The 27,942-nt window shown below is 36.0% G+C and overlaps 3 protein-coding genes and 2 long non-coding RNA genes across 13 annotated transcripts in view; 1 reads left to right on the top strand and 4 right to left on the bottom strand.

The window, feature by feature from the left end:
* The window catches only part of LOC100642239 (monocarboxylate transporter 10), a 310,901-nt gene that overhangs the window by 78,892 nt on the left and 204,067 nt on the right, over window positions 1-27,942 (top strand). Inside the window, exon 1 of one of the 7 annotated variants that reach the window (XM_012320921.3) lies at window positions 17,886-17,906. The exons of the other annotated variants lie outside the window; for them this stretch is intronic. The gene's annotated coding sequence lies outside the window, so the exon portion shown is untranslated. Of the gene's footprint in view, window positions 1-17,885; window positions 17,907-27,942 lie in introns of those variants that run through there. 7 annotated transcript variants of the gene reach the window in all.
* On the bottom strand, window positions 171-6,925 carry LOC100649919 (nose resistant to fluoxetine protein 6). Its single transcript, XM_003394611.4, has 13 exons — window positions 6,090-6,925; window positions 5,385-5,629; window positions 4,967-5,160; window positions 4,738-4,844; window positions 4,375-4,617; window positions 4,071-4,278; window positions 3,826-3,991; window positions 3,663-3,742; window positions 3,503-3,598; window positions 3,300-3,429; window positions 3,050-3,224; window positions 2,755-2,897; window positions 171-2,676 (listed from the first exon to the last, which is right to left on the bottom strand). The coding sequence occupies exons 1-13, from the start codon at window positions 6,310-6,312 to the stop codon at window positions 2,527-2,529; spliced, it is 2,160 nt and encodes a 719-aa protein (XP_003394659.2). The 5' UTR covers window positions 6,313-6,925; the 3' UTR covers window positions 171-2,526.
* LOC125384762 lies at window positions 13,639-14,514 on the bottom strand. Its single transcript, XR_007223522.1, has 2 exons — window positions 14,089-14,514; window positions 13,639-13,847 (listed from the first exon to the last, which is right to left on the bottom strand). It is a non-coding gene; the product is annotated as an uncharacterized LOC125384762 (long non-coding RNA).
* LOC125384606 (nose resistant to fluoxetine protein 6-like) lies at window positions 18,423-23,714 on the bottom strand. Of its 2 annotated transcripts, XM_048404624.1 has the most exons (14): window positions 23,398-23,714; window positions 22,020-22,248; window positions 21,270-21,514; window positions 20,852-21,045; window positions 20,608-20,729; window positions 20,229-20,471; window positions 19,951-20,158; window positions 19,705-19,870; window positions 19,542-19,621; window positions 19,374-19,469; window positions 19,171-19,300; window positions 18,921-19,095; window positions 18,646-18,788; window positions 18,423-18,562 (listed from the first exon to the last, which is right to left on the bottom strand). In XM_048404624.1, the coding sequence occupies exons 2-14, from the start codon at window positions 22,243-22,245 to the stop codon at window positions 18,440-18,442; spliced, it is 2,151 nt and encodes a 716-aa protein (XP_048260581.1). In that variant the 5' UTR covers window positions 22,246-22,248; window positions 23,398-23,714; the 3' UTR covers window positions 18,423-18,439. The 2 variants fall into 2 exon arrangements, with proteins under 2 accessions (XP_048260581.1, XP_048260582.1); XM_048404625.1 differs by lacking the exon at window positions 23,398-23,714 and having other exon boundaries at window positions 21,934-22,158.
* On the bottom strand, window positions 23,926-26,606 carry LOC125384765. 2 transcript variants are annotated; one of them, XR_007223525.1, is made up of 3 exons: window positions 26,457-26,567; window positions 26,160-26,324; window positions 23,926-26,081 (listed from the first exon to the last, which is right to left on the bottom strand). It is a non-coding gene; the product is annotated as an uncharacterized LOC125384765 (long non-coding RNA). The 2 variants fall into 2 exon arrangements; XR_007223526.1 differs by having other exon boundaries at window positions 23,927-26,081; window positions 26,550-26,606.

Genomic DNA, 27,942 nt, shown 5'->3' with positions numbered 1-27,942 from the left:
TTCGGACCCTTAACTACGTATCCGTATTCCGATTAAAAAAATATTAAAAATTTCTTCATTTTCTCCTTGCTTCGTTCCTTTCTTGTCATATATTTGTTTGCGTGAATAATTTTATCACTCACTCTAACTTAATAATATAATTTTCAAACTGGAATAGTACTTTTCAACTGTTAATTTCCTCTAAGATCAATTTGATCCATCGGAAGCAAAATTTTAAAAGGAAATGGAATTAATATAGATATCCAAGTTTGAAGTGAATTCGTCTTGTCGACAATTTGATCAAAGATGCACGTGCTTGCCCAGGAATGTTGCAGCAGAATTATGCACAATATATAGTTGGAAGTTGAAATATACAGTCGTGTCGGATTCACATATCATTTCCTGTCACGTTTATCTGGTTGAGAGTGTATTCTCGAGTTGACAAATTAACAGAAGCAGGATCACGGTGAGAAGTTATTCGATGATTCGACGAGTTAAGCAAAGTTTCGTCTCGCTTGAGACGCTTCGTTTTCCTGTTCAGAGTTACGAACGTATTTGACTGTCACGTTAAATGTCAAGACACGTAGTTCGTACCTTGGTATTCTCTCTCGATATCTCGTGAAATTTTGAAATAGATGCTTTTACGGTTAAGTGTAAAGGATTTTACAAGTTTCGCGTATACGCGTTGCTATTCGAGGAAATTTCAAGGTATTGAAAGTTTTTGAAATGGAAAATTGTAAGTCTAAATTTTGGAAGCTGCAAGTCTTTCGATTTCTTAATTCTCGATATTTCAAATCATCCAAATCTGCATATTTTTGAATTTCCGAATTTCCAAAATTGCTAGTACTCGAAGTTCTATTACTTTCAAATCTTCGCAATTCTAGATGTCAACTCTTCAAATCCCCAAAATATCAGTTTTCGTTACAAATGTCAAATCCGACGTATGTTAAATTTATTTCTATTTTCCTGACTCTGATAGAAAAAATTCTTCTTCAGGCAAACCTTCTTTCGTTTTGATTTTTCACCGATTATATGTGTCTCGAACTTTTAATTTCTCGTAATAGTCTTCGTCCTATGTAGCTCATCAGCTTCGATAGCTGAATCAATTTGGTCGGTTAGGAAGTTGCAAAGACTCGCAAAACACGGGACGTCACGTCGTGCGAGCAATTGGGACGCGATGCATGCCGATAAGCGTATTATCGAATTAATTCGACGTGGTCAACTTTCTTGTCGATGGTTTCGTTTTCTAATTTCTTCCAGTTTCGAAACGAAGCACGTGTCTCTGTGAAATTTTCCGCGATAATTTCCTGAATAATTTACCAAAGCTCTAATCCTTTCTCCGACTCTTTTTATTACAACGAATTAAATTGATTCTTGATCTTGCTATTTAATTATCGAATTTTCATTAAACGGGAGAAACGTAAAAGGAAAGAGCATAATACAGCAAAGAGAAAATAAATTAAAGAGGATTCTATATCATATTTCCATACTGCTCACCTTTTTCCCAATTCTACATTCCAATTTAATTTAACTTGCTTGAATCGTTGGAAATATAAATTTGAGGTGCAACCTGTAAAATAACAATATGCTTACTTCGTCTTCTATTCCTACATGATATTGCACAGTGCTATTGTGCCGCATGCGTGCAATAAAAAAACGAAACTCAAAGGGTGGATACTCCTCGTTCGGGTTCTGGTATATCATATCGTTCTTTCGTTCTTCCTCCGAGATAAGCAGCGTGCGATTTACAGAGAGGTTGTTGCAAACTAGACGATCTCGTAATTAATAATTATTCCCGTTGACAAATCTCTCAGATGGAGACGCCATATTTCCTCAAATAGTACACGGCGTTTAAAACTCATATGTGTTGTACAATACAATGTAAGATAAAGATCACATTCTGCGTTTTATGTAGTATCCGGATAACAAAATATTATGCTAGAGCGACGCTTTGAGGTCACTAATCGAAATTGAGGGTTGCTTCTTACGGAAATAAACTGCGAAGAGTTTCGATTAGACACCTGTTGATCCGTGACGTTTTTGAAATTTGGTATTTTTACCTACTGTCGTATTGCTTAGTCTGTGTTCCATACTACTGCCTGCATACTTTATTGTAGACCAAATTTAATACACCGAGGCAGAATTCCATCGTATACTTTATATCATATTCTATATTTATATTATCATCCATTTATATAGATACGATTTTACAAATTTTTATAGGTCGCCGGGTACTGCATACTTTCAGTGATCCATATTTATTTGTACACGAGTACCTTTCCGTCTTCCAAGTCACTTTCTTATGTACAATATCCTCGTTAATAAAGAAGAACGTGGAAAACTTTTGCGCAAGTGATTCTCTTAACTAATTCTTCTTCCATGGTATTTTAATAAACTAAACTACATTATGAATAACGAACCATGAAATGATATTAACAATCAATTACGTTAAGTTCAGAGATCACTGTCATAAAGATATATGATATTTTTCAATATTTCAACACTTGAAATGGTAACTTCCTGTCATAAGTTTACTAATTGGACGACTCAGATTAATTTATTGCTACAAGCTTCTTTCGTTCTTCTTCGTGCACTAATATACAATCGCAGAAGTGATATAAACGGCATTTCGATTGCTGCGAATAACAGAATGGAAGCACAAAAACTACAAACAATCATTGTAACGCCGTAAATGCCCTGAAAAGCAAAAACGTTATTTCATGACACTAATATTACATCGAAATTGTCCGAACGAAATAATTTCATTATACTTACAAACGTGGCCATATTAAAGCAGAAAACATAGTAATTTAAAGAGTAAGCCAAAAGTATAATAACAGGGTTAAGGAGATAAGCACCATATGTTAATCTGCCCAAAACGACGAAAATATCTAGCGATAAGATTTTGTTCATGATACCTGCAAACATAACAATATATTTGGATGTAGTTTGCAAAACATTAACTATTTCGCATTACACAAAAAGTATTTTTACAGTAAGAAGAATGACATTAACGTATTATTCAGTGACATTATCGCATTAATCAGTGATTTGGAGTATATCGACTTACCGCCATTATTCGTAGTGCATGCAACTACGAGCCAGGCAATGCCTAATGCCCAGCCTGTTCTACTGAGGGCCAAATAAAGAACGGATAAATCTAAGGATATGTTCTTGTTCGTGAGTCCGAAGAGAATCGAACAATTACATAGAATTGCCAAAGACCAACCAACGATTAAGCTTTTCTGAAACATAAATTTAATCACATTATTGAAAAATGCAGAGAAATATAAGTTTAGCGAACAAATAGTATACGTTACTTTTGATAAATGCAATTTGTAATTCCATTTTGAAAGAAGTTGACATGTGGCCATTCCTATGAGATATGGCGGTATTCTACACCACGGTCGTATATAAAAGTATGTCAGCGTCTTATATTGTTCGTCCAATCTAGAAAAGTAAATATAAGTATATTTACAAATTTCTTATGTTATAAAGAATGTTAAACATTTTGCATGCTTACGTAGGCTGGTAATTAAGAGTGTATCCCGTATAAAATAGTGATCCTATCGATGAAACTAGCGTAACAACGCCTATACCCACGGCAATATTGTAATGCCTGAAACAGCCGATTTATAGCCTGGATAAAACTAAGGAATTAAAGAACGAAATTACAAACTCACGTGATCGATAAAGTTAGAAGAAAACTGCCAAATACGAAGAACTGCATATCATTGGGCAAGTACCAACTCCATGTGAGACACTGCAAACAGTATTTCTCCTCGAAACGAATTCTTTGGTAGTAACGCGAACAATGCAATAAATTATGTGAGAAAGGATACGTACTAGCTCATCCCACCTATAGAAGTTGTTGATGTAAAGTATGTTAGTCCACCAATATTTGGAACACTTTGTATGTGGATGCTCGAAGGTAAGAAGTAATGAGACATGATCGTCCCAGGTAAAATTCAATATCGTTATCAACATAACAACGAAATATGCAGGTGTAAGCCTTCAAAGTTAATGTATTTCTTCTATTATCATCGAAATCTCACCGATAGAACTAATTAATCATTAATGCTATACTTTACCTTATATATCGTTTGACAATCTTTTGAAAAAATTCGTTCATCCTTTTTGCTATAGTCGGGATTCCGTGATATTTTTGTCGTTCCTTCAGAAATGTATATGACAACAGAAAACCACTCATAAAAAAAAATGCATCCACCGATAATGTGAAGTTGCTTATGATTTGTGAGAGTATATTGTCGTCCATTGTATATACAAGCCATGTGTTACCTGTATACATGAATGACTGCATTAATAAAATACATGGTAGATCAGAAATCGGTTCTGAGTAGGAAAATTAAAACATCGTTAAAATTCGTTTCTTACTCATAACATGAAATCCGAAGAATAATAAGTGCCCCAGAATAATCCATACCATTGTTAACGTTTTCAAACCGTAGAATAAGCGTAGTTTATCTTCACTCTTTTCCCGCTTAAATATTTCCTTCACATTGGTAAGAAATGAAAAGCACAGAAGGTGTTGACCTATACGATTCCGCTTCGCCGATTCGGGGGGTGCCGGTTTTTCGTTGTCGGTTTCCTGTTTCTCTTCCCTAACGTTCTCCAGTTCTATTCAAAGTTAACCATACGTTACATAGATTCCCATGAAATAAAGTCCAGGGGATAAAAATCAGTAAGGTTGATAACGCGAGTGTAGTTTTGTGATAAGTAATTGTTAATTCGAAGTACCAATAGATATAAGCCTTCCTCTTTCTTTATTTAAACGCTTGCGATGGACGAAAACGTCGTATAATGTGGCCGCTATTACGGTAGCACACAATGATAGCAAAACTCCTCTGTAATCAGAATTTTAAAGTTCATAGGTGGTATTTTATGGGATGCAGATCTCGACGTATGTAATACATATTTGGCTAGACAAAAATTCGAGTCTTCGATTACGAGTTTGAAGTTTACGTACATGATGGAAATCATTTTCGCAGAGTGTAGCCATTGATGATCATCCACCAAATCGGAGACTTCGATCAACTTGAAATGTATACTAAAAAGTTTACCAATGAAAAGTGTCTCATTACGAAATACTTTATCAAGCATAGTGGCAACATCGCCTATGCTGCAGGACGCCGGTAAGCAAAGTCCAAGCGTGACCAAATCCTAAAATGGGCGCAGTTTTTCAAATTTATGATTGTCGGTCGTGATCGTAAAAATTTCATGAAATATTTTAATGTTAATGATATCATATATCGATATTGTTTTAATGGGATAAATTCTTAATTGACTGCATAAACTGGCTATGTACTAATTGTAATTCGTATTGCAACTTGAATCGTTAGAGATATACATTCGAAATACAAAAACTAAAATATCCATTTGCTTACTTCGTCTTCCACTTCTACATGATATTGCACAGTGCTATTGTGCCGCGCACGTGCAATAAAGAAACGAAACTCAAAGGATGAATACTCTTCATTCGGGTTCCGGTATATCGAATTGTTCTTTCGTATTTTCTCCGATAGAAATGCCGTCCGATTTTCAGAGAAAAGTTTGCAACTTTCTTGGTCTCCTAACCAATGATTATTCCCGATGACAAAACCTCCGGATGGTACGCCACTGGTATCCAACGCTTAAAACACACATGATACCTCATTAGAATGAAGCGGTGGGAAAATTAAGCGCATCTTTTGAAACCAACAGCATCAGCTGATCGGGAAAACAGTGACGATGACGATCGCAGCTTTTACAACACAACGCGCAAAGAAAGTCTCAAGGTTGGGAGTTGGCTCGATAAAAAGTTACGCATCTTACACAATCGCGATGTAACGTGGAGGTATCGTGATCAGAAGAATCCTCGCGTTTGCACAGGAGTTGTTTCTATTGTTTTTGATTCGAATTTTCCGCGGTATAAACGTGTTCATCGAGAACATGTCACGAAGCACAATCGCAAACACAGTGTACATCTTTTTGAATCACGATCGGTTATACGTATTTCGTTTAGTTTGCCTCCTTCTTACCTTTCGCTGTAATTGACTGGCGGTAGCTACGCGAAACCGAATTCGGGTAGATATTTTAAAAGTTCTATTAACCTCTTAGAGCCCAAAGTATCTGGTTATCCACCGCATTTCGAAATTCATCTATCTGGGTCTGACATCTGCTGGAATTTAGAAGATCAGCATTTTCCAAAACCGCGTACACCGGAAGTACCTGCCTCATGGTCACTGGGTCTAGCGTGGTCGCTTGTATTGACACGTAAAAGCTTGTTAATGATAAAAGGGATAACCATATCCACGAAATTCTTCTGCACTTCATACTTTGAAATGAGATTTACACTTGAATTATTAGAATTAACTATTGAGGAATATCGGCAGCCACGGGAATGTATTTTGTTCTCGTGTTCGTAATAATGTACGTTGCTGCTGTTACTATGTTCTATTGAAAATACGACTGCGTTGATCGGGGCTCGAATGGCGAATGGAGCTCGAGGGGATTCAACGGTTTCCGATAAGATTGAAGCGCGACAATGCGTAGTCGCTACAGGACACACCATTTATGATGTAAAATATCACAATTATTTTAATTGCATTAGTTTTTCATGTTATTTCCTCTGATCCAATTTTGTAATCTGGTATTAGTTATTTGAATCGTTTGCCTCCAATTTTCGTTTCTTTTTACGTTATATTTTATTTTCCAAGTGAGTTTTTCAGAATTGTCAGCCAACTAGATTCGGCCGATATAATTACTAATATGTTTGCGATTGAGGGTTTTGACGTGGAAGCCTGAGCTAGCTTCCTTCTTGGAATTTCCGTAATTTTAGTGCTCACTGCTGCTATTATAATGCGAGTGTATTTATATATATCGCTTTAAAATGCTCATTTCTTTTATGAAGCCGCGGTAACTAAAATCTATCAATCTATTACTTTATCTCGCGCCATAAATTTTTATGGGCCGCGGTCAAGAAGTTACAGATTAGTTTTCTAGCTCAGATACCGTCTTTGTATATGTCGCGTTGTATTCGAACAAAAAGAAAAGATTATAATTATAATAAATTCAATTAATTAATGATCTACGCATTGTTTGACCAACTCTGTGGAGCATTAACCAAGCTATTAAATTATATTACAAAATTATTTCAATTCCGATAGCCTGACTATTCATTTCCAAGTGAACAGTATGTTGAAAACCGTTAAATATGATAACATTATAGCAATTAAAAGTAAGTTTATGAAATAGCATGAATATACGTCAATGATAACCAGAATCGGGAATAAATATTTCTCGACTTTAAGTCAGCAGTTGCACAATGTATAAAGATAATTCTACATTAAATTCACTTTCTTTTTCTATGGGATTCTATCACCGAAGTGCAAATTTTTATAAAATAGACGCAGTATACCTTCTTCCGCGATTTGTCTAATCAATATTTCGCCTGCTCATTGTCCAAAAGAAAGTAACGATTGTCCCGTTCGAAACAACCAAAACGTGGAAAACTTCGTAAGCAATTTTATGACGCCATTTTCCGTGGGAAAGTTCCTTTTAGCAATGATGACAACGTTTTTAATTTTCCATGTCTATCGTATTCTCAATATCCAAGCGTATCGCAAACATGGCTACTTTCGAATGTCAGCACATGAAAGTAATGAAAATCCTCTGTAATCAAAATTGTTAAGATTCTAGTCGATTTTTCATCGGACGCAGATCGCGATATATAGCGTGTATGGCAATTGGTGACGAGAATTCGAACTTTCAATAACGAGCCTGGAATTTCGTAGCGAGAAATCATTGTTGATCGTCCGTCATATTGGAGACTTTGATGAGCCTCAAGTCTGTATAAAAAAGTTTTCCGACGAAAAGAGATTCATTATGAAATTCTCCATCCATCATAGTGACGACTTCACGTTTGATATTGAATGCAAATAAGCAAACTCCAAGCGTCATCAAATCCTGAAAAGAAGCACAATGTCTCAAATCTCTGATAGCTCTTTACAATCGTAAAAGGTCATACATAAATGTCATGATTCGTTTTAATGAAGTACATCGTTAATTTGCTATATAAATCATATTGATGATTACATGTTGATTGCAAGTAGCATTGCGACTCGAATCGTTAGATATATGGATTCCAGATGCAAACAATGAAATATCCATGTACCTACTTTGTCTTATGATTTTATGCGTACACGGTATTGTCCGCATATGTCCAATAAAAAGTCGAAACTCAAAAGGCGGATGTTCCTTGTTCGGGTTCCGGTATATCGAATTGTTCTTTCATACTTTCTGTCATAGAAATGGCGTGCGATTTTTTTCGCAAGTCAGACGATCTCCTATAAAATAATTGTGCTCGTTGCCAAATTCCCTGGGTGGCACGTCGTTGGTGTCTAACGCTTGAAAAACACATGATTCTGTAATGGAAGCAACTGATCGTGAAAAGAGATGCACTTCGGCGACAAATGTCGTCATTTTTACGCAGCCCATGCTTCTGTTTCGACGGTTGATTCGATGAAAAATTATGCATATGACACAATCGCGAACGTAACGCGATATAATTGGCTTCGGGAAAACTGACGCGGTTGCACAAGAATTATTTTCATGTTTTTTGAGTTTAACCGACTGTATAATTTGTTAAATCCTGATAGATTATGCGTATTTCGATTAATTTGCCTTCTTCTTTCCGCAATCGTCATCTACTTACAGTAACTTCGTCGAGCGAAGTTTGTCAAGGTATCTTAAACCTTCTATTTATCTCTTAGTCCCCAAAGTATCTGGTTATTCACAGCATTACGAAATTTAACTATCTCTGTTCGACGTCAACTCGAATTTAGAAGAATGATGTTTTTCAAATGGTATATTGGTATTTTTCAACGTATATTGGTTGTATAATTATTAGCATAACAAATTTCTGTTTTTCATACAACGTGTGTAACCATCACGCGACAGTAGCTCATTCGGAGCATATATCTAAGAAAGCATTGTTCCGTTTTGCTTTCCTTTGTCTGCTCGCTCCTGTCGCATAGTTTCTTGTATCTGTTAATATACATATAGTTATATACTTTGTTGTGTGATGTAGAGGGGACTTTCAGAGCGTATTTTATACTTGGAAACTACCTTCGTCGATATAGTGCCATATATTTGGTTTCGAAGAGGATACTGTTGACTTTGCATGTTCGATGTACCCCTCTAATTAACCTTAAAGCGATGTTTTATTGCTTTTAATATAGGTGGTTTGGCAGGGCCGTATATTGTCGAGTCGTAGTCCATCTTGGATGAACTTATGTAGTGGTTGGTATGTTTTTAAGGATCGATACAACAACTGCTTTCCTCCAGCTGCTGAGAAAGACTACGTGGGCCCATACGCATTTGAAGATTTTAAGCAGATATTTCGTTCCAGATTTATGGAATTGTTTTAAAATATCAAATCATTTTCTGGACTTTTTCCAGAAAATACGTCTGCACGTGCGAATGCGACGAAGAAAAGAAAGTGTTTGTCGCTTGTAACCCGAAGAACGTACGTTTCATGCACTTGTTCTTTATGTTTGTTCCGAAGAACGTACCACTTCACTAACATAACGTTGCAGGTTCAGAGATTAATAGCATGATGGGTAAAATGAATTTTCGATTTGTTCTATGGATTTGATAGCAAATATAAATATACATAAAAATATAAATATAAATATTCGGTTACATGAATGACGCAGCGATGTTAACAGCGATACCGCAGCGATAAATTTTCCGATTTTATAAATCTCGATATCCCAAATTTTCTAATTTCCAGGTTCCGAATTTTCGAGTTCATCAATTCTAAAAAGATCGTACTTTGGAGTTATGAAAGTTGCAAATTTTCATAAGCCCAAAATTTACGAATCTTTGAATTCAGAAAATAAAATTCATCTCCGTTTTCATAACTTTGATGGAAATTACTCTTTTCCTAAAATTCCTGATGTCCATCTTGTTCTTGGCACATTTTCACTCGTCTTGATGCTTCACCTAACGTACGTGTCTCGAACTTCTAATTTCTCATCGTAGCGGTCTTTATACTCAATCAGTGTCGGTTTTTTAGATGAATATTAATAGTGCTGATTAATTAAAGCTAGAAATCACAAAACTTTAGTACATTATTCAGGTAGTTGGAATAGAACAGGGCGGATAATTTAAAAACCACGAATTGTGCTTTACTCTTAACATTCCTTTAATATTCATGACTTTTTACAACTCACAGTTTTTGCCATGTTAATATTACTTCCATATTACAAAATCATGAAAGGTTTTTCAGTGCTTATATAAGTACTTATGTAAAGAAGGAATAGCTCAGCTTTACTTATAAACTTAATGCAAGTGATATGTAACTCTAAAAACGCATTTTAAAGGAATGATCATACTGATGAACATTACAGCGACACGAACAGATACCCGGTATTTTCGTAGTTCATCGACTATCTATGTCGAATAAGTCGACAGGTTCTCAATACGTTTGAGTTTAATGCACACTTTCTAATTACGATTTTCGTTTCACTTATACTTTTGTATATTTAACATATCTTTATTTAACGGGAATGCGGAACATTTCCCGTAGATTGTTATACGTTTGTAATAATAATCACCATCATAAATGCATCTATAACAAACGCGAAAAATTCGGGATGAATTATTTCGCTTCGCTTTTCTTCGCGCACTATTATACAATCGCAGTAGTGACATAAACAGCATTTCAATTGTTGCACATAGGAGAATAGAAGCACTAAAACTACAAACAGCCATTGTAACTAACAGGGTACCCCGAAAAACAGAATTATTATTTCATAATATAATAGTAATATTACATTGAAATTGTCCAAATGAAATAGTTTCATTATACTTGTGGCGACACTCGACCTCGGAAATTTCCAACGGTTTCGCGGCACAAGGCGCTTTATCTTGAAAGCACTATGCCGACGAGCTTTAGGTGTCATCGATATCCCTACGGCTCCTTCGCCGAATTTTCGGGAAACCGCACATGTGGCAGTCGTCGCGGACTTCTAAACAAACGCGCGCGATATCGATGGCTAAGAAAGAAATGAATCACCGTGGCTTTTAATCAAAGAGATTCAGTCTGCCCCGAGCTGCGAAGTGCGAAGGATTACGTGATACGAGCGCTCTACTTCCTATAACCTGCGTTAAGCACTGATCGATACCAAGCGTGCTAACTGTTAATTGTTAATTGTTACTTGTGTTAATTGTTGTTTGTCGCTTGTTGTTATTGGACGTCAGTTGTTAAGTTAATAAACGTTTTTTGTTGAAACATCTGAGCATTCCTTCTACACCTATCACGACATACCACTTCATACTTACAATGGTAACGTTATCAACGTAGAAAGAATGATAACTTGAAGAGAAAGCCGGAAGTATAAAAATAGGGTTAAGGATATAAGCACCATACGTTAATTTTCCCAAAACAATGAAAACATCTAGCGATAAGATTTTGTTCGCGATACCTGCAAACGTAACAAATATTACGTAATATTACGTAATTTACAAAACGTTAAATACTTCGCATTACATAAAGAGTATTTTTACAGTAAGAAGTACGACATTAACGCATTAGTGAGTGACATGAAAAATATCGACTTATCGGCATGATTCGTGGTGCATACAACTACCAGCCAGGCAATACCTAAGGCCGAGCCTGTTCTTCTAAGGGCCAAATAAAGAATGGATAGACTTAAGGGTATGTTCTTGTTCGTGAGTCCGATGACAATCGTACCACTACATAAAATTGTCAAGGTCCGCTAGAAATTCTTCACGACATCTTGAAAGTTCCATTTACTTCTTAGACCCCAAAGTCTGGTTATCAACAGCATTACGAAATTCATCAATCTCCGTCCGATACCTGCTGGAATTTAGAAGATCGATGTTTTCCAAAACCGCGTACGTGGGAAGTACCTGCCTCATGCTCACTGGGTCTAGCGTGGTTGCTTGTATCGACACGTAACTCATTGTTAATGATAAAAGGGAAAACCATATCCACAATGAAATTTTTCGGTATTCCATGCTTTGGAATAAGATTTACATTCGAATTATTGTAATTCTCTAGCGAAAAAAGTGGTCAAGCACGCAAATGACCATTATTTTCTCTGATGCGATGAATTACGTTACTGCACTCTCGGTTCTAAGGTCCATCGAGAGTATGGCATTATTTCCTATGGTTTTGACTCTTATCGGAACTTGTTTATCTCTTAATTAGTGCGGATAATTGGCGTTCTAAATCTACTGTATTACAAATAGCCATCCGAAATATTTATTTTCTTTCACTCCATATCATTTGATATTTTATAGACGATTGACGCAATGCCGCGTCAAATTGAACATTTCCGGCTGTTACGAATGACACCATATTTCATCAAATAATACACGGCGTTTAAAACTCATAGGTGTGGAAATATACGATGTAAAATAAAGGTCAGATTCTGCTTTTTATGCAGTATCCGGATAACAAAATATTTTACTAAAAGGACGCTTTGAGGACGCTGACCGAAATTAAGGATCGCTTTTTACGGAAATAAGCTGCAAAGAGCTTCGGTTAGATACCTGTTGATATACTGGATGGCTTAGTCTGTGTTGCGTGCTAATTTCCTTCGTACTTTATTGTACACCAAATTTTATATACCGTGTTAGAATTTCTCTTTACGTTTATTTTATATCCTATATTTATATTTTTATCCATTTATATCGATACGTTTTTACAAATTTTTATAGTTGAACCCAAAAAATTCCGACTATCCCAGCAATAACGACGTTATGAGTCCATTGAACACTTATTCTATCGCTTAAGAAATTAACAGTTTTCTGCAATGATCAGCTACCTGCAATTTGCCTTTTTTTCACTTCTTATTCCGATATGGATCGACGTCTCACATCAAACACGTAAGTTTATATATCTTCCATTTAAACTAAGTCTGATAATTATCTATACTTGCAAACCAATTTTTCGGGTAATTAAACCAATTACGAATGAAATATGTATGGTAATCTTCATCTACAAATAGTTCAATCTTTGTTGCTGTGTTACGAATCTTGGTTGGTTGTGTATTTACAATTATTCACCATTAGCATAAAATCGCGTTAATCGAGGTTGAAGGTTCACTGGACAAAGAATTACGCATTTAAGATAGTCGTGACATAATCGCGTCCAGAACGATTCTCACGTTTCCACAAAACTTGTTTTTATTTTTATGTTGTTGCGATGAATCCAGTATAAGGCAATAAAAAGATTTATCTCTATGTTGCATGGTTAAGAAACACGCTTTCAAGGTATGTAAAAAGTGTATTTACAATTTAAAAAGAATGTAAGTTCAATTCCAAAAAGTTAAAAATTTTGTTAACAATATATTATTAGAGTAGCTTCTTATGGGTGTACATAAATTTATATTATCGCGATTGTACATGAATTTCCACTTCAATGTCACACAATTTATTGTAATCGTGTTAACGTAAATAAAAAATTAATGATCTTCGTTTTTTATTCGAAAACATGATCGGTTGAACGAACAAAAAAACGTGTTTAATTGAGTGTCTTTGTATCTTGAACATATCACATTATATCGATATCGATCATTGGTGACTTTTAATTTTCTTCTAAATATTCAGTCTTTTTTGCGATCTTTGTAAAAAGTTGTAAACTTTCATAATGATCATTTAAAAGAAACGAACGGTCAATGTCATAGTCAAAGATAGGGGAGCAAAAGGTCAGCCACAGAGATATCGCAAATAACTTATGATAATCATTAGCAAAACAGGTTTCAGTTTTGCATATAACGAGTGCAACCATATTACAACTCCTGCATCTTTCGTCTTTCTTCGTTCGAAGAATTTACCTACGAAAGAAAATAAGTTTTTCTGAAAATATCCACTTTGCAGAGGGGAGGTTAAAATGTAACACGCATTTAAAACCACGTAAAGGTACAAAATCATTATTCTTATGAATTAGAAACTATTGATTTGCATAAAAATATATGTTTGCTCTGGATATAGCTACTATAGATAACATATAACAAAGATATATGTTATACAGATACAAAAGGTTTTATAAGATAACATGAAAATTATTGAAGATACCCAAATATAAATATAAGTTGCAGTAAAATGTATTGATGAATACGTTTGGTTTTTTATTTTACGAAATAAAGTTCAGTATAAATATATCATCTTCTCTCTGTACATTGGTGCAAACCTAATAGTTCTACCCGTGGCCATGCGTTGTATCCAATTTTCCACTGATGTGAAATAAATGTGAATTTTTAATCGAGTAACATCTGCGTTAAGTACTTATGTGGTGGACGGTGAGATCAATTTAAATTAATAACGAAACGAGTTGATTTCGTTAACTATAATTACAGATATTTTAAAATGTAAAATACAAAGTTAATCGCAAGCGTTGCTCGCTCGATGATATTCGTTATAAAATTGCGCGATACTGTGGTACTTATTCGTTCGACTGATGATCTCGATGACTCGATACTGATATTGATTCGCGTGACTGACTGATTGACTATGTCTGGAGAACATGGTCGTCTATTTATACTGGTCGGCGGGGGGGGGGGGGGGGTACCGGAATGACAACCAGTTGCCGAACATAACCGCGGTTAAGGGATGAATGTTTTGTCTAACAAAGGCATGGAGTAATTCTATAGCTCTTCTTAAAAGAAATAGTCATAGCGGCACGTGACAGTAAACATTCCAACGGTTTCTGTCCCGTGGCTCGCCACACGCAGACTCTATCCTTCGGGTAAGATGATTGCCTGATGTTAACGCATCTCCACAGTATATGTTTAACTATCCTGAGGACCCGTTATAAATCTAAAGATTTAGTTAACTAAAGTCCTTCAAACAGACAAACAGTCTTTGTTCCAATTACGGGAAGATAGGAGAAATCTATTTTTCCACGAATGTCGCTTCTCGCTAGCAACTTTCCCTCAAGGGCTGCTAGCATCTTTTTCTAACCACTGATATGGAGATTGACCAATTAGCAGCAACGCCAATTTCCCTCACCTTCCGAACGAAGGCTTTCCTCGACGAATTCGAGGATCTCGTGTCCTCGGTGGCATAATCGGGACGGAGAGTCATTCTCTCGTGTGATCTCATCGACGAAAAGAGTAACGTCTTTACGATCAGTGAATATTTCACGTTTTGTTAACAAAGAATCAGAGTGGGTCTTTGTGAGAACGTACATCTATCATCCCGTTGACCGCGGATTCGTTATTGAGCAAGGATCATTGTCATTAGCTCCTCGAGTATCTAATTATCGCGATTACTTGTCAAATTCTGTCATAATCATATTTTCACTAGTAAATATCTACTCTATTGCATAACCATAACGTCTAATCCAAATGGGGATTCCTTTCACGGCCCTAACCCTAATCTTAACGCCAACCCGACATATATATATGTAAAATAAACTAAAAATTTACAAAACGATAATAAAACCAATTTGGACGTATGGAATACCGTTATGGGGAACAGCAGCAATGAGCTACATAAATAAACTAGAGTGGCTATAATCGAAAATACTATGTCAGAAACGAGGATATACATGAAGATTTCAAAATACCAACGGTCAAAAGGTCAATACGATATAGAAACTTTGACGTTAGACATTTTTCAACTCTGTTAATCAAAAACTAACATTTCTTTGGCACTGTGCTACTCTTTCCTTGCAGCGAGGCAAATTTAATTCATCGATGTTCTATTTAGATAAAAATGAAATTATTATTTATCAGATATGTGAAACGTTCCACATGGATCGTTGTTTGTTCGTTATAATCATCGCCGTCATAAATACACCAAAAGCGAAAAAGTTCAGACAGATGTGGAACGCACAACTGTCTCGTTATGGTCCTACGCTAATAGCCTGTTATCATTGTATCAAAATACTTTACACCAGGTTGCTTCCAATTACCAGATTGTTCAAATACCAATCGCTAACATGAGATGTATCAAACCGTGGAAAATCGAGTGTATCGTAGATGGAATTATAGTATGCGACAATTGGTAAGCAAATTATTGTAATGATCTATCTTTTACGGGTGAACTTGAATCATTGTTTAATCGTTTTTTAAATCATGTTTTTCAAGAATTCTATATATCAACGAACAAGAGAACTGCTAGTCTTAGAGAGAGTTTGAAATACTCACATGTCCCTCGGTTTACTCATAGCACGATAAAGAGTCTTTCCCATATTCCAGTGATGTGTAATTATATGTACGCAAGCTTCCATTTCTCTCCCGAGTCAACCATCTACGTAGAAAATGCTAGTTAATGAAGAACAATGTTTACAACTATTCCGCAAATGATTCTACATCAAAATTGATTCATCTTTCTAGGTATTATGGGATGTTTAATATAATTACGCACGTTTCCTGAAATACTGAATGCCATTCCTCAACACAGAATATCGTAACAAAATAAAATGTTTGAAAATTTCGAATACGCGTGTGTATCTGCGCCCGCACACAAAGTAGTTACTCCGTCCATTGGTTTATTAATCGAAAAACTAGTATTCTACAAAATAGAATAAGAATAAATCATCTATTCTAAGAAAGTAAATATACGTACATCTACATATTTCTAAGGCTATAAAAAATATTTCATATTTTGTACGCTTACGTAAGCTGGTAATTAAGAGTCTATCCCATGTAAATGACCCTATCGATGAAACTATCGTAACGACGCTTATGCCCACGATGATATTATAATGCTTGAAATAATCGATTTTATAGATCGGGTAAAACTAAACACCAAAGGATTGAAAAACGAAATTACAAACTCACGTGATCGATAAAGTTATTGCAGGAGAAAACTGCCAAATACGAACAACTGCATTTCATTGTATTATAAAAAATCGTAACTTTCACGGGTTATTTTAATGAGATAACTTCTTAATTTGCTGTATAAACGGACTACATATTGATTGTAATTCGTATTGCAACTTGAATCGTTACAGGTATACATTCGAGATACAAGTTGTAAAATATCCATCTGTTTACCTTGTCTTCGATTTCTACATGATATTGCACAGTGCTATTGTGCCGCGCAAGTGCAATAAAAAAAAAAGAAACGAAACTCGAAAGATGAATATTCCTCGTTCGGGGAAGCTTGCAATCTTGTCGGTCTCCTAACCAATGATTGTTCCCTATGACAAATCCTCTGCATGGTATTCCACTGGTATCCAACTCTTAAAAAACACAGAATATTTCATTAGAAACAGCTCGTGATGCAATTAGCGATAAGGATCTGAAGCGGTGTGAAAATTAAACGCACCGTTTGAAACAGCATCAGCTGATCGGGAAAACTGTGACGACGACGATCCCAACTCTTACACGCGCCGTACGAAGGAACCAGTTTCTTGTGAAACGCACGAAGAAAATATCGAGGTCGAGGTTTATACGCGGGACTAGGTAAAGCTTGACTGATTAGTTACATTATCAACCTTCGCCGTCACGTAATTCATGCGTAAAAAGTAAAAATCTTTTTCTGAAACGATGTACTTCTTCGATGAAAGGGCTTTCATCCTGTAACGAACGGCCATTTCTTAGATTTGCATTCGTCTAACTAGATTCTGAAAGGGACATAAAAAATTACTCGTGGATACGTTTTATTTGATGTGAACAAAATCGTATTGTTCACTAATTGTAAAGTACGCTTCTAAGACGACGGCAGCGCAGTGGTTAGCGCTTTAGGATACGAACATTCGGGACCCGGGTTTAAATCCCGGCGACCGGAATCCGATTTTTCTTCCACGATACAAAAATGAAAAGAAAAGCAGCAGAAACCCCAGCAGCGCGACATCTACACCCGCAGCAGAACCTATCTCGGCCTCTACACTAGCGGAGTAGCATCATCACGAAGACTAACTCTTACACCTCAAATATATTTGAGTAAGTATAAGTAGAAGAAGTATAAGTACAGTGTATGCTAGTCCAGATCTGCACGCTACCAACGTTCGTCTACAATAGAGTTTCGAAGCCATGAGCCTACGGGTATTTATATAATTACCATAACTGGTCCGTCTATAGCCCGGTACATCATCCGTGCATGACGTGTTCCTAGAAAAGGCTATGAGGTTGAAAGGTACTTCAAATTGATTTAGAACTAAACAATACTCAATGGCTTCGAGGAGTAAGAAAAGTAAACACTAGAGAAGATGTAGAGTTTTCCTAGAAGTAAGAATCACTTCAATAAAATAGACAGAGAAAGAAATGGAAGAAAGGGGAAAGAAAGGAAGAAAGATAGATATATAATATACTATACGATACAGTATAATCATAACATCATAACATCATAATAAATAGAAATGTTTCAAGATTGAGTGAGTGAGAGAGAGAAAGGGAGGCAGACCAGTGCATATATCGAGAGAGTAATTTCATTAGTTTATTAATTGAGGGGCTTGGAAATATGTATTAGCATATGTTTATTTCATTCTTGGTGGATTATTGTACAATCGGACTAGTGATATAAACGGCATTTCGACTGTTGCGGATAGGACAATAGCAGCAGTGAAACTGCAGATAATCATTGTAATGGCAGTGTAGCTCTGTAAAAACATAGTATGTTATTATTACATAGGATTCATATTACTTTGAAATTGTTCGAATGAAACTACCTTATCATACTTACAAAAATGGTGTGATGCATGAAGAGAGAATAATTATCTAACGAATGTAACGAAAGAGTGATAATACAATTTACGAGATAAGCACCATACGTTAATTTACTTAAAGGGACGAAAATATCCAGCGATAAGATTTTGTTCACGATGCCTGCAAACGTAACAAATATACTTGAGTGTAGTTTTCAAAACATTAACTATTTCGCATTCCATAAAAAATATTTTTACAATAAGAACAATGACATTAACGCATTACTCAGAGATTTGAAGAATATCGACTTACCGCCATGATTCGTAGTGCATGCAACTACGAGCCAGGCAATGCCTAATGCCCAGCCTGTTCTACTGAGGGCCAAATAAAGAACGGATAAACCTAAGGATATGTTCTTTTTCGTGACTCCGAGGAGAATCGAACAATTACATAAAATTGCCAAGGACCAACCGACGATTAAGCTTTTCTGAAACATAAATTTAATCACATTATTGAAAGATGCAGAGAAATATAAGTCTAACGAACAAATAGTATACATTACTTTTGATAAATGCAATTTGTAATTCCATTTTGTAAGAAGGTGACATGTGGCCATTCCTATGAGATATGGTGGTATTCTACACCATGGTCGTATATACAAGTATGTCAACGTCTTATATTGTTTGTCAAATCTAGAAAAGTAAATATATGTATATTTAGAAATTCCTTATGTTATAAAGAATGTTAAACATTTTGTATGCTTACGTAGGCTGGTAATTAAGAGTGTATCCCGTATAAACTAGTGATCCTATCGATGAAACTAGCGTAACAATGCCTATACCCACGGCAATATTGTAATGCCTGAAACGGCCGATTTTAGAGCCCGGTTAAAACTAAGTTCTAAGGGATTAAAGAACGAAATTACAAACTCACGTGATGGATAAAGTTAGAAGAAAACTGCCAAATACGAAGAACTGCATATCATTGGGCAAGTACCAACTCCATGTGAGACACTGCAAACAGTATTTCTCTCCGAAACGAATTCTTTTGTAGTAACGCGAACAATGCAATAAATTATGTGAGAAAGGATACGTACTAGCTCATCCCACCTATAGAAGTTGTTGATGTAAAGTATGTTAGTCCACCAATATTTGGAACACTTAGTATTTGGATGTTCAATAGGAAGAAGTGCTGAGACATGATGATGCCAGGTAAAATTCAATATCGCTATCAATATAACGACGAAATATGCAGGTGTAAGCCTTCGAAGATTATGTATTTATTTTATTATCATCGAAATCTCATCGATAGAACTAATTAAGCATTGATACTATACTATTACCTTATATATCGTTTGACAATCCTTTGAAAAAATTCGTTCATCCTTTTTGCTATAGGCGGGATTCCCTGATATTTTCGTCGTTCCTTCAGAAATGTATATGACAAAAGAAAACCACTCATAAAGAAAAATGCATCCACTGAAAATGTGAAGTTGCTTATGACTTGCATGAGTAGTTCTTCAGTCTCTATATATACAAGCCATTTGTTACCTGTACACATAAGTAAGAAAACAATAATCGGAATAGTATAATTAAAGCATCGTTAAAATTCATTTCTTACTCAGTATATGAAATGCGTAGGTCAATGCGTGCCCCAGAATAATCCATGCTATTGTCAACGTTTTCAAGCCGTAGAATACTCGCAGATTATCATCACCCTTCTCCGGTTTAAATATTTCCTCTATATTGGTGAGAAATGAAAAACACAGAAGGTGTTGGCTGATACGATTCTGCTGCCCCGACTCGGGGCGTCCCGGTTTCTCGTAGTTGGTTTCGCATTTCTCATCTATTCCGTTGTTCAGTGCTGTTGGAATTTAGTAGAACGTTACACTGATTCCCATGAAATAAACTCGAGGTGATAAAAATTACTAAGATTGGCAACGCGAGCGCAGTTTTGTGAAGCAATAGTTAATTGAAGTACCATTGGATGTGTAACTTACCTATCGCGTTGTTACTGTCGAACGTAAACTTTTCCCTTTCTTTATTTAAACGCTTGCGATGGACGAAAACGTCGTATAATGTGGCCGCTATTACGGTAGCACACAAGGATAGCAAAACTCCTCTGTAATCAGAATTTTAAAGTTCCTAGGTGCTATTTTATGGGATGCAGATCTCGGCGTATGTAATACATATTTGGCTAGACAAAAATTCGAGTCTTCGATTACAAGTTTGAAGTTTACGTACATGATGGAAATCATTTTCGCAGAGAGTAGCCATTGATGATCATCCACCAAATCGGAGACTTCGATCAACTTGAAGTGTATACTAAAAAGTTTTCCAATGAAAAGTGTCTCATTACGAAATACTTTATCAAGCATAGTGGCAACATCGCCTATGCTGCAGGATGCCGGTAAGCAAAGTCCAAGCGTGATCAAGTCCTAAAATGGGCGCAGCATTTCAATTTTCTGATCGTCCGTCGTAACCGTAAAAATTTCATGAAATATATTAATGTTAATGATATTATATTTCAATATTATTTTAATGCAATAAGTTCTGAATTGACTGCATAAACTGGCTACGTACTAATTGTAATTCGCATTGCAACTTGAATCGTTAGAGATATACATTCGAAATACAAAGACTAAAATATCCATTTGCTTACTTCGTCTTCCACTTCTATATGATATTGCACAGTGCTATTGTGTCGCGCACGTGCAATAAAGAAACGAAACTCAAAAGATGAATACTCTTCATTCGGGTTCCGGTATATCGAATTGTTCTTTCGTATTTTCTCCGATAGAAATGCCGTCCGATTTTCAGAGAAAAGTTTGCAACTTTTTTGGTCTCCTAACCAATGATTATTCCCGATGACAAAACCTCCGGATGGTATGCCACTGGTATCCAACGCTTAAAACACACATGATACCTCATTAGAAACAGCTTGTGATGCAATTAGCGATAAGGATCTGAAGCGGTGGGAAAATTAAGCGCATCTTTTGAAACCAACAGCATCAGCTGATCAGGAAAACAGTGACGATGACGATCGCAGCTTTTACAACGCAACGCGGGCAGAAAGTCTCAAGGTTGAGAGTTTGTTGGATGTAAAATTACGCATCTTACACCATCGCGACGTAACGTGATGGTATCGTGATCAGAAGAATCGTCGCTGTTGCACAGGAGTTGTTTCTATTGTTTTTGATTCTAATTTTCCGCGGTATAAACGTGTTCATCGAGAACATGTCACGAAGCACAATCGCAAACACGGTGTACATCTCTTTGAATCACGGTCGGCTATACGTGTTTCGTTTAGTTTGCCTCCTTCTTACCTTTCGCTGTAATTGACTGTATTTCGCTGTATTTCGGTAGCTACGCGAAACCGAATTCAGCTATATACCTTAAAAGTTCTATTAACCTCTTAGAGCCCAAAGTATCTGGTTATCCACCGCATTTCGAAATTCATCTATCTGGGTCCGACATCTGCTGGAATTTAGAAGATCAGCATTTTCCAAAACCGCGTACGCTGGAAATACCTGTCTCATGGTCACTGGGTCTAGCGTGGTCGCTTGGGTCGACACGTAAATCGTTGTTAATGATAAAAGGGATAACCATATCCACGACGAAAATTTTCCATACTGCATGCTCTGGAATAGGATTTGTATTCGGATTAATGAAATTCTCAATTGACAAAAATGGTCAACCATACTAATGACCATTATTCTCTCTTATATAATGAAGTACATTGTTGCACTTTCGATTCTACGATCGATCAAGAGTATGACTACTATAATATGAATGAAATGTTCAGTTCATCTATTGGGTACCAACATTTTCTAAGATGATCTCGCAAGACTAGCCGTATCCAGCAAGGAACGTACAATTTATGACGTAATACGCCGAAAATGGTTTCGAATATTTCATCTTCTTGATTATTGCTCAGTTATGGAACCCCAATTAAATTATTCTAGTAGCGCGCCTGCGATTCGCAAGTGGCTGACTGAAAACTTCAATTATCAACATGCCGATACTATGTTTAGCAAATTTATAATTTTTTTCGGTTTTTCTCGGTCGGTATTTGATGGTAGTAGATTTTTGTGACGCAGTACCGAACCTGCTATGTTTTTCTTCCTAGAACTATCGGTCCCCGAAATGTGCCAATTTTGAAAAACACTTTGCGGTTGTTTTATGCTTTTATAATAGCAGTTAGCTCATTGCAGGAGTAGAGTGATATGTATTGTTGTTAATATTATAAATATTGAAATATGTGTGAACCAAGGCGAGAAGGACAGCAAAATGGGGCCATTTCCCACGTACATTTTTTAATTCATTTAAAAAACTAAAACTCTAACAGAAAATGTAACGATGGAACGTGATATTGCAGACGTTTGAGCTAAGAGTTTCGTCAAAAGAAACTTGGAAGTTGTGTTCTGTTTACAATTTGGCGCAGGAAAACTTTGGCGCAATACTCTATGAGGATGATATATACAGGAATATCGACAGACGACTGCTATTCGCGTTCTGGCGATCAATCGTTGAACCATTGTATCAAGCGTTAAACAAAGCAACTCCTCGTATTGAGTACCACCGGTGTTGTAAGTTGGAAAGTTTATTTTCTTAATTGGAAGAAGATATGATTTTCTAGTTTTTCTTGACGATTTTCTCTGCAAAAATGTCTGTTTTCTTCGAATAAGCAGATATGAGACAGCTTCTTTACTCCACGTCTGGTGGAGAAGATGGTATCATAAAAAAGAGCTTCAGTGCGATTCTATTCTCTGAAGGTGAACTGTTCTTACGCCAAGTCTGGTGGAGAAGTTGATGATTCGAAGTCACGAACAATTCTGAACTAACCGTTTCTAATGCCGATACTAACCCTCCGATCGACGTTTCCGTTTAAATGACTACACGAGATTATCGAAACTACTTCCGCGGCATCTGCGCTGACTGGTTTTATACCGAACGCAAAAAATCCCCAATTAGCATTTTATGTGTAAATCATTCCGCAATGTTCTGAGTCAGGATCCCAATACTAAGTCCGATCGAACCGTTATACTCCACTAATTTGAAAAATTACAAGATTTGGAAGTCTCGTATTTAAACTACGATGTGCATAGAAATTTAAAAATATTCCTACGAATGTTGAATGGAATGGTTTTGGCTGTTACAGTTCTCTGAATGTTTTGTTTTTTTGGATGGAACAAGTTATTTCTGCCCAATTATTCTCGGAATGTTGGCTAATGCGCCATCACATTCTTCCACAAGCGAAATTTTAGGAATTGAATGTGATACTGTAACGCATAATTATTTAAGGTATGCAGTCAGTAATGTAGACGGTAATTGAATCTTTTAAGAGACGTTACAGGAAAAATTTATTGCGTCGTATTATTATCTATTAATTGCTGGCGACAATGTTATGGGAGTTTTACGATTTTATAATGGATTTGATTTGAAATTCCTTTGTTGTGCAAAACGTGAAAAATCGTACCAACTACACTTAAACGCTCTGAGAATATGTCATGTAACCATATAAATGACAATGCGAGCCAAATTAGTTTCATGTACTCTTTTTGCAGACAATATTGATATGAATGAAGACATGCAGATGCGATGGATTGGAATAAAATGAGCGATAGAACAAAACGAGACAGATGGAATACATTCATTTATTTTGGAAGGAATCATTTCGTTGTATCTAAAACGGATTGTGTTATTTTCTATATTTCGCGTAGTTTTGATTCTTCTCGAATCAATTGTCTGAAAACAGCTTATAAAAACTTGTTTATTTCGCAGTTAGTTTGGATAATTGATGCTCTAAAACTCCTGTATTCCAGATAGTTATCCGTGACATTTATTTGCTTTCACCCCATATCATTTATTATCTTTTCGACGGTTGATCCCATGTCTCGTCAAGTAGAACATACTCGCCTGTTACGAATGTTATTAATCATTGTTAATATTTCGTCAAATATTACACAGCGTTTAAAATTCGTACGTGTTGTACGATACAATGTAAAATAAAATTCAAATTCTGTGTTTTATGTAATATCCAGATAACAAAATATTATGCTAGAACGACGCTCTGAGGATCCTTTCTTACGGAAATAATCTGCGAAGAGTTTCAATGAAACCTGTTGATCCCTGACATATTTGAAATTTGGTATTTCTAACTTACTGTATTGTTCAATCTGTGTTCCGTGCTAATGTCCATACCTTATTGTAGATTAAATTTAATAAACCGGGGCAGAATTTCTTAGTATACTTTGTTTTATATTCTATATTCGTGTTATTGTCCATTTATATAGATACGTTTTTCGAGATTTTTGTAGTTGAACCTACAAGATCTTGACCCTCCTAGCAATAATTTCGTTATGAAGCCATTGAATACTTATTCTATCGCTTAAGAAATTAACAGTTTACTGCAATGATCAGCGACTTGTGACTCTTCCCTCTTCTCCCTTTTTATCACTTCTTATTCCGGCATGCATTTTTCGAGTCGCTGAGGAACCCAGGTACCAGTAGCAGTGGTCTCGCCACTCGCAATAGAGGAATGACCAATGACATTATTAAATCAACTATCCTCGCGAATTCGAAAATATTTAATTGTACAATCAGTCTTGTCTCATCCGAAATGTCTTCGGATGTTCTTTTCGGATAAGTCTGCGCTTACGATCACATCAAACACTTAATTTATATACCATCCGTTTAAATTCACTCTGACAGTTATTCTGCTGATAAATAATCTTTGTCAGCCTCTCTTCTTTGCAGCAAATAATTTTTGCAGCTACATGACTTTCGAGCTCGGCGTCTCGAACACTCTGTGTGCATTTGAATTCTGAATAATGGATTAGGTTTCGATCATTCTTTGCTTGCCTTATGATCTTGTGACGTGAACTTGCAACATTGTCCACGCATTTTTTATCATGTTCTCCAAGGCTTTTTTTTTAACATGCAAGGCAAACGACAGTGTTAGGAAAGAGAAACAACTGCGAAAATGTCGCCGTGTACTCGCACAGCAAAAACTTTTTCCTCTTTCAGTGATCTATATTTGTTTGCATATGAGCTTCTTTTCGTCTTCCAAGTCACTTTCTTATGTACAATATCCTCGCTAATATAGAGGAACGTGGAAAACTTTTGCGCAGGTGATTCTCTTAACTAATCCTTCTTCCCTGGTATTTTAATAAATTAAACAACATTATGAATATCGAACCATGAAATGATAGTATACAATCAATTACGTTAAGTTCAGAGATCACTGCCATAAAGATATATTTTTCAATATCTGAACACTTGAAATGCTAACTTCCTGTCATAAGTTTACTAATTGGACGACTCAGACTAAGTTATTGCTACCAACTTCATCCGTTCTTCATCGTGCACTAATAAATAATCGCAGAAGTGATGTAAACGGCATTTCGATTGTTGCGGATAACAGAATAGAAGCACTGAAGCTACGAACAATCATTGTAACGGAGTAAATGCCCTGAAAAGCAGAAACGTTATTTCATGACACTAATATTACAACAAAATTGTCCGAACGAAATAGTTTCATTATACTTACAAACGTTATGACAACATTATTACAACATGGCGACATTAATGTAGAAAACATAATAATTTAAAGAGTAAGCCAAAAGTATAATAGCAGGGTTAAGGAGATAAGCACCATATGTTAATTTGCCCAAAACAACGAAAATATCTAGCGATACGATTTTGTTGACGATACCTGCAAACGTAACAAATACACTTGGGTATAGTTTGCAAAACATTAACTATTTCGCATTACACAAAAAGTATTTTTACAGTAAGAAGAATGGCATTATCGCATTAATCAGTGATTTGAAGAATATCGACTTACCTGTCCTTCTAAGGGCCAAATAAAGAATGGATATACTTAAGGAAACGATTGAAGCGTTCAGTTGGGAAATACTTTCGCATGCGGCTTACTCACCAGACTTGGCTCCATCCGATTACTATTTATTTGCATCGATGGGACACGCACTTTCTGACCAGCATTTCACTTCTTACGAAATTGTACGAAAATGGCTCGATGACTGGTTTGCCTCAAAAGAGCCACAGTTTTTCTGGCGTGGCATCCACCAATTGCCAGACAGGTGGGAAAAATGTATAGCTAGCGATGGGCAATACTTCGAATAAAATATTTTTAATCATTTTCATATAATAAACGTGTATTTTTTATATAAAATTTCCAGTTTCATATTTACATACCTGGTATATCTAATATATTATATGATATAATACGTAATACTTAAATCATCACAAAGTGTCACGAGGACGAAATCATTGTAGTCTATATTTCTCACACGAGTCCGTATAATAACTACGTAAAATTTGATGTAGCTTGAACAGAAGGTTGAATGGTGAACTGATCAGCATAGTGTAAATTATTTAAAGCTTTCTATTTCATGCGTTCAGATAATATCGCGCTGAATATTGCTAATTCTATTTGCACTGAGGGATTCATTGCTTATATTACTGATATTATATTATAGTGCGCTGCAGATTTAACGTTTGGGAATGTTAAGTTTGAATTTTTTTATTGGTCCGGTTATTTTACCTCCGGAATCAGCGGATTTGGATGATCTCCAAAGATTATAGCGATTATTGAAGTCCTCAGCCAACAGCAGCGGTTTTGCGATTTGTTCACCGAGTTCGTCTAGTTCTTCAAGTTATAAGCTGTAGCTTATTGTATATATGTTTACATTACAAATATGAATTTTCTGTGGAACCGTAGTTATTGCTACACTTTTGACCTATTGATACACTTTTTATACGTGTCTGGAACTTGTAATTTTTCGTCTTCGTTTTTTTTAGCCTTCGTCTTTTTAGCCTTCACACTAGCTTGGTGGATCAATTGGTCGGCTAGGAAGCTCGAAAAGTGCAGAAAACTCGAGACGTCACGTCGTTCGAGGAATTGGGACGTGATGCGCGATGATCGGCGTATTATCGAATTAATTCAACCTCGCCAACTTTCCTGTCGATCGCTCTGTTCCCCCAATTTCTTCCAGTTTCTAAACGAGGGCGTGCTTCTATGGAATTAGCCGCGCTAATTTCCTGGAAATTTCACCAAGATACCAATCCTTTCTTTTCCTCTCTTCATTCCAACGAATTAAATTGATTCTTGATCTTATTAATTATCGAATTTTCGTTAAATGGATAAAAGGTAGAAAGGATAGGTCGTAGTAGAGCAAAGAGAAAATAAATGATAGAGGATTCTGTATCATATCTCCATCTTCTTTCCAATTTTACTTTTTCCATTTAACTTAATAAAATGTATCTAGCGATTAGTCATTGTCAATTTTATAGATAAATATTAAGAGTGT

The sequence above is a fragment of the Bombus terrestris genome, chromosome 3 (genome assembly GCF_910591885.1).
Source record: "Bombus terrestris chromosome 3, iyBomTerr1.2, whole genome shotgun sequence".
Lineage (NCBI taxonomy): Eukaryota > Metazoa > Arthropoda > Insecta > Hymenoptera > Apidae > Bombus > Bombus terrestris.
This window is presented reverse-complemented; position numbering and strand designations above follow the sequence as displayed.

What these genes read in the sequence shown, in the direction of transcription:
- LOC125384606 (XM_048404624.1), bottom strand. Translation starts at nt 22,245, where the DNA reads ATGCAGTATGGAAAATTTTCGTCGTGGATATGGTTATCCCTTTTATCA. An exon ending in CTTCTAACTTTATCCATCAC is followed by an intron (nt 19,470 to 19,541) that starts GTGAGTTTGTAA and finishes CGGCCGTTTCAG; the next exon opens with GCATTACAATATTGCCGTGG. An exon ending in ATGCACTACGAATCATGGCG is followed by an intron (nt 18,789 to 18,920) that starts GTAAGTCGATAT and finishes TTACGTTTGCAG; the next exon opens with GCATCGTGAACAAAATCTTA.
- LOC100649919 (XM_003394611.4), bottom strand. Translation starts at nt 6,312, where the DNA reads ATGAAGTGCAGAAGAATTTCGTGGATATGGTTATCCCTTTTATCATTA. An exon ending in ATTGTCAAACGATATATAAG is followed by an intron (nt 3,992 to 4,070) that starts GTAAAGTATAGC and finishes TTAACTTTGAAG; the next exon opens with GCTTACACCTGCATATTTCG. An exon ending in ACAAATTGCATTTATCAAAA is followed by an intron (nt 3,225 to 3,299) that starts GTAACGTATACT and finishes TTTATGTTTCAG; the next exon opens with AAAAGCTTAATCGTTGGTTG.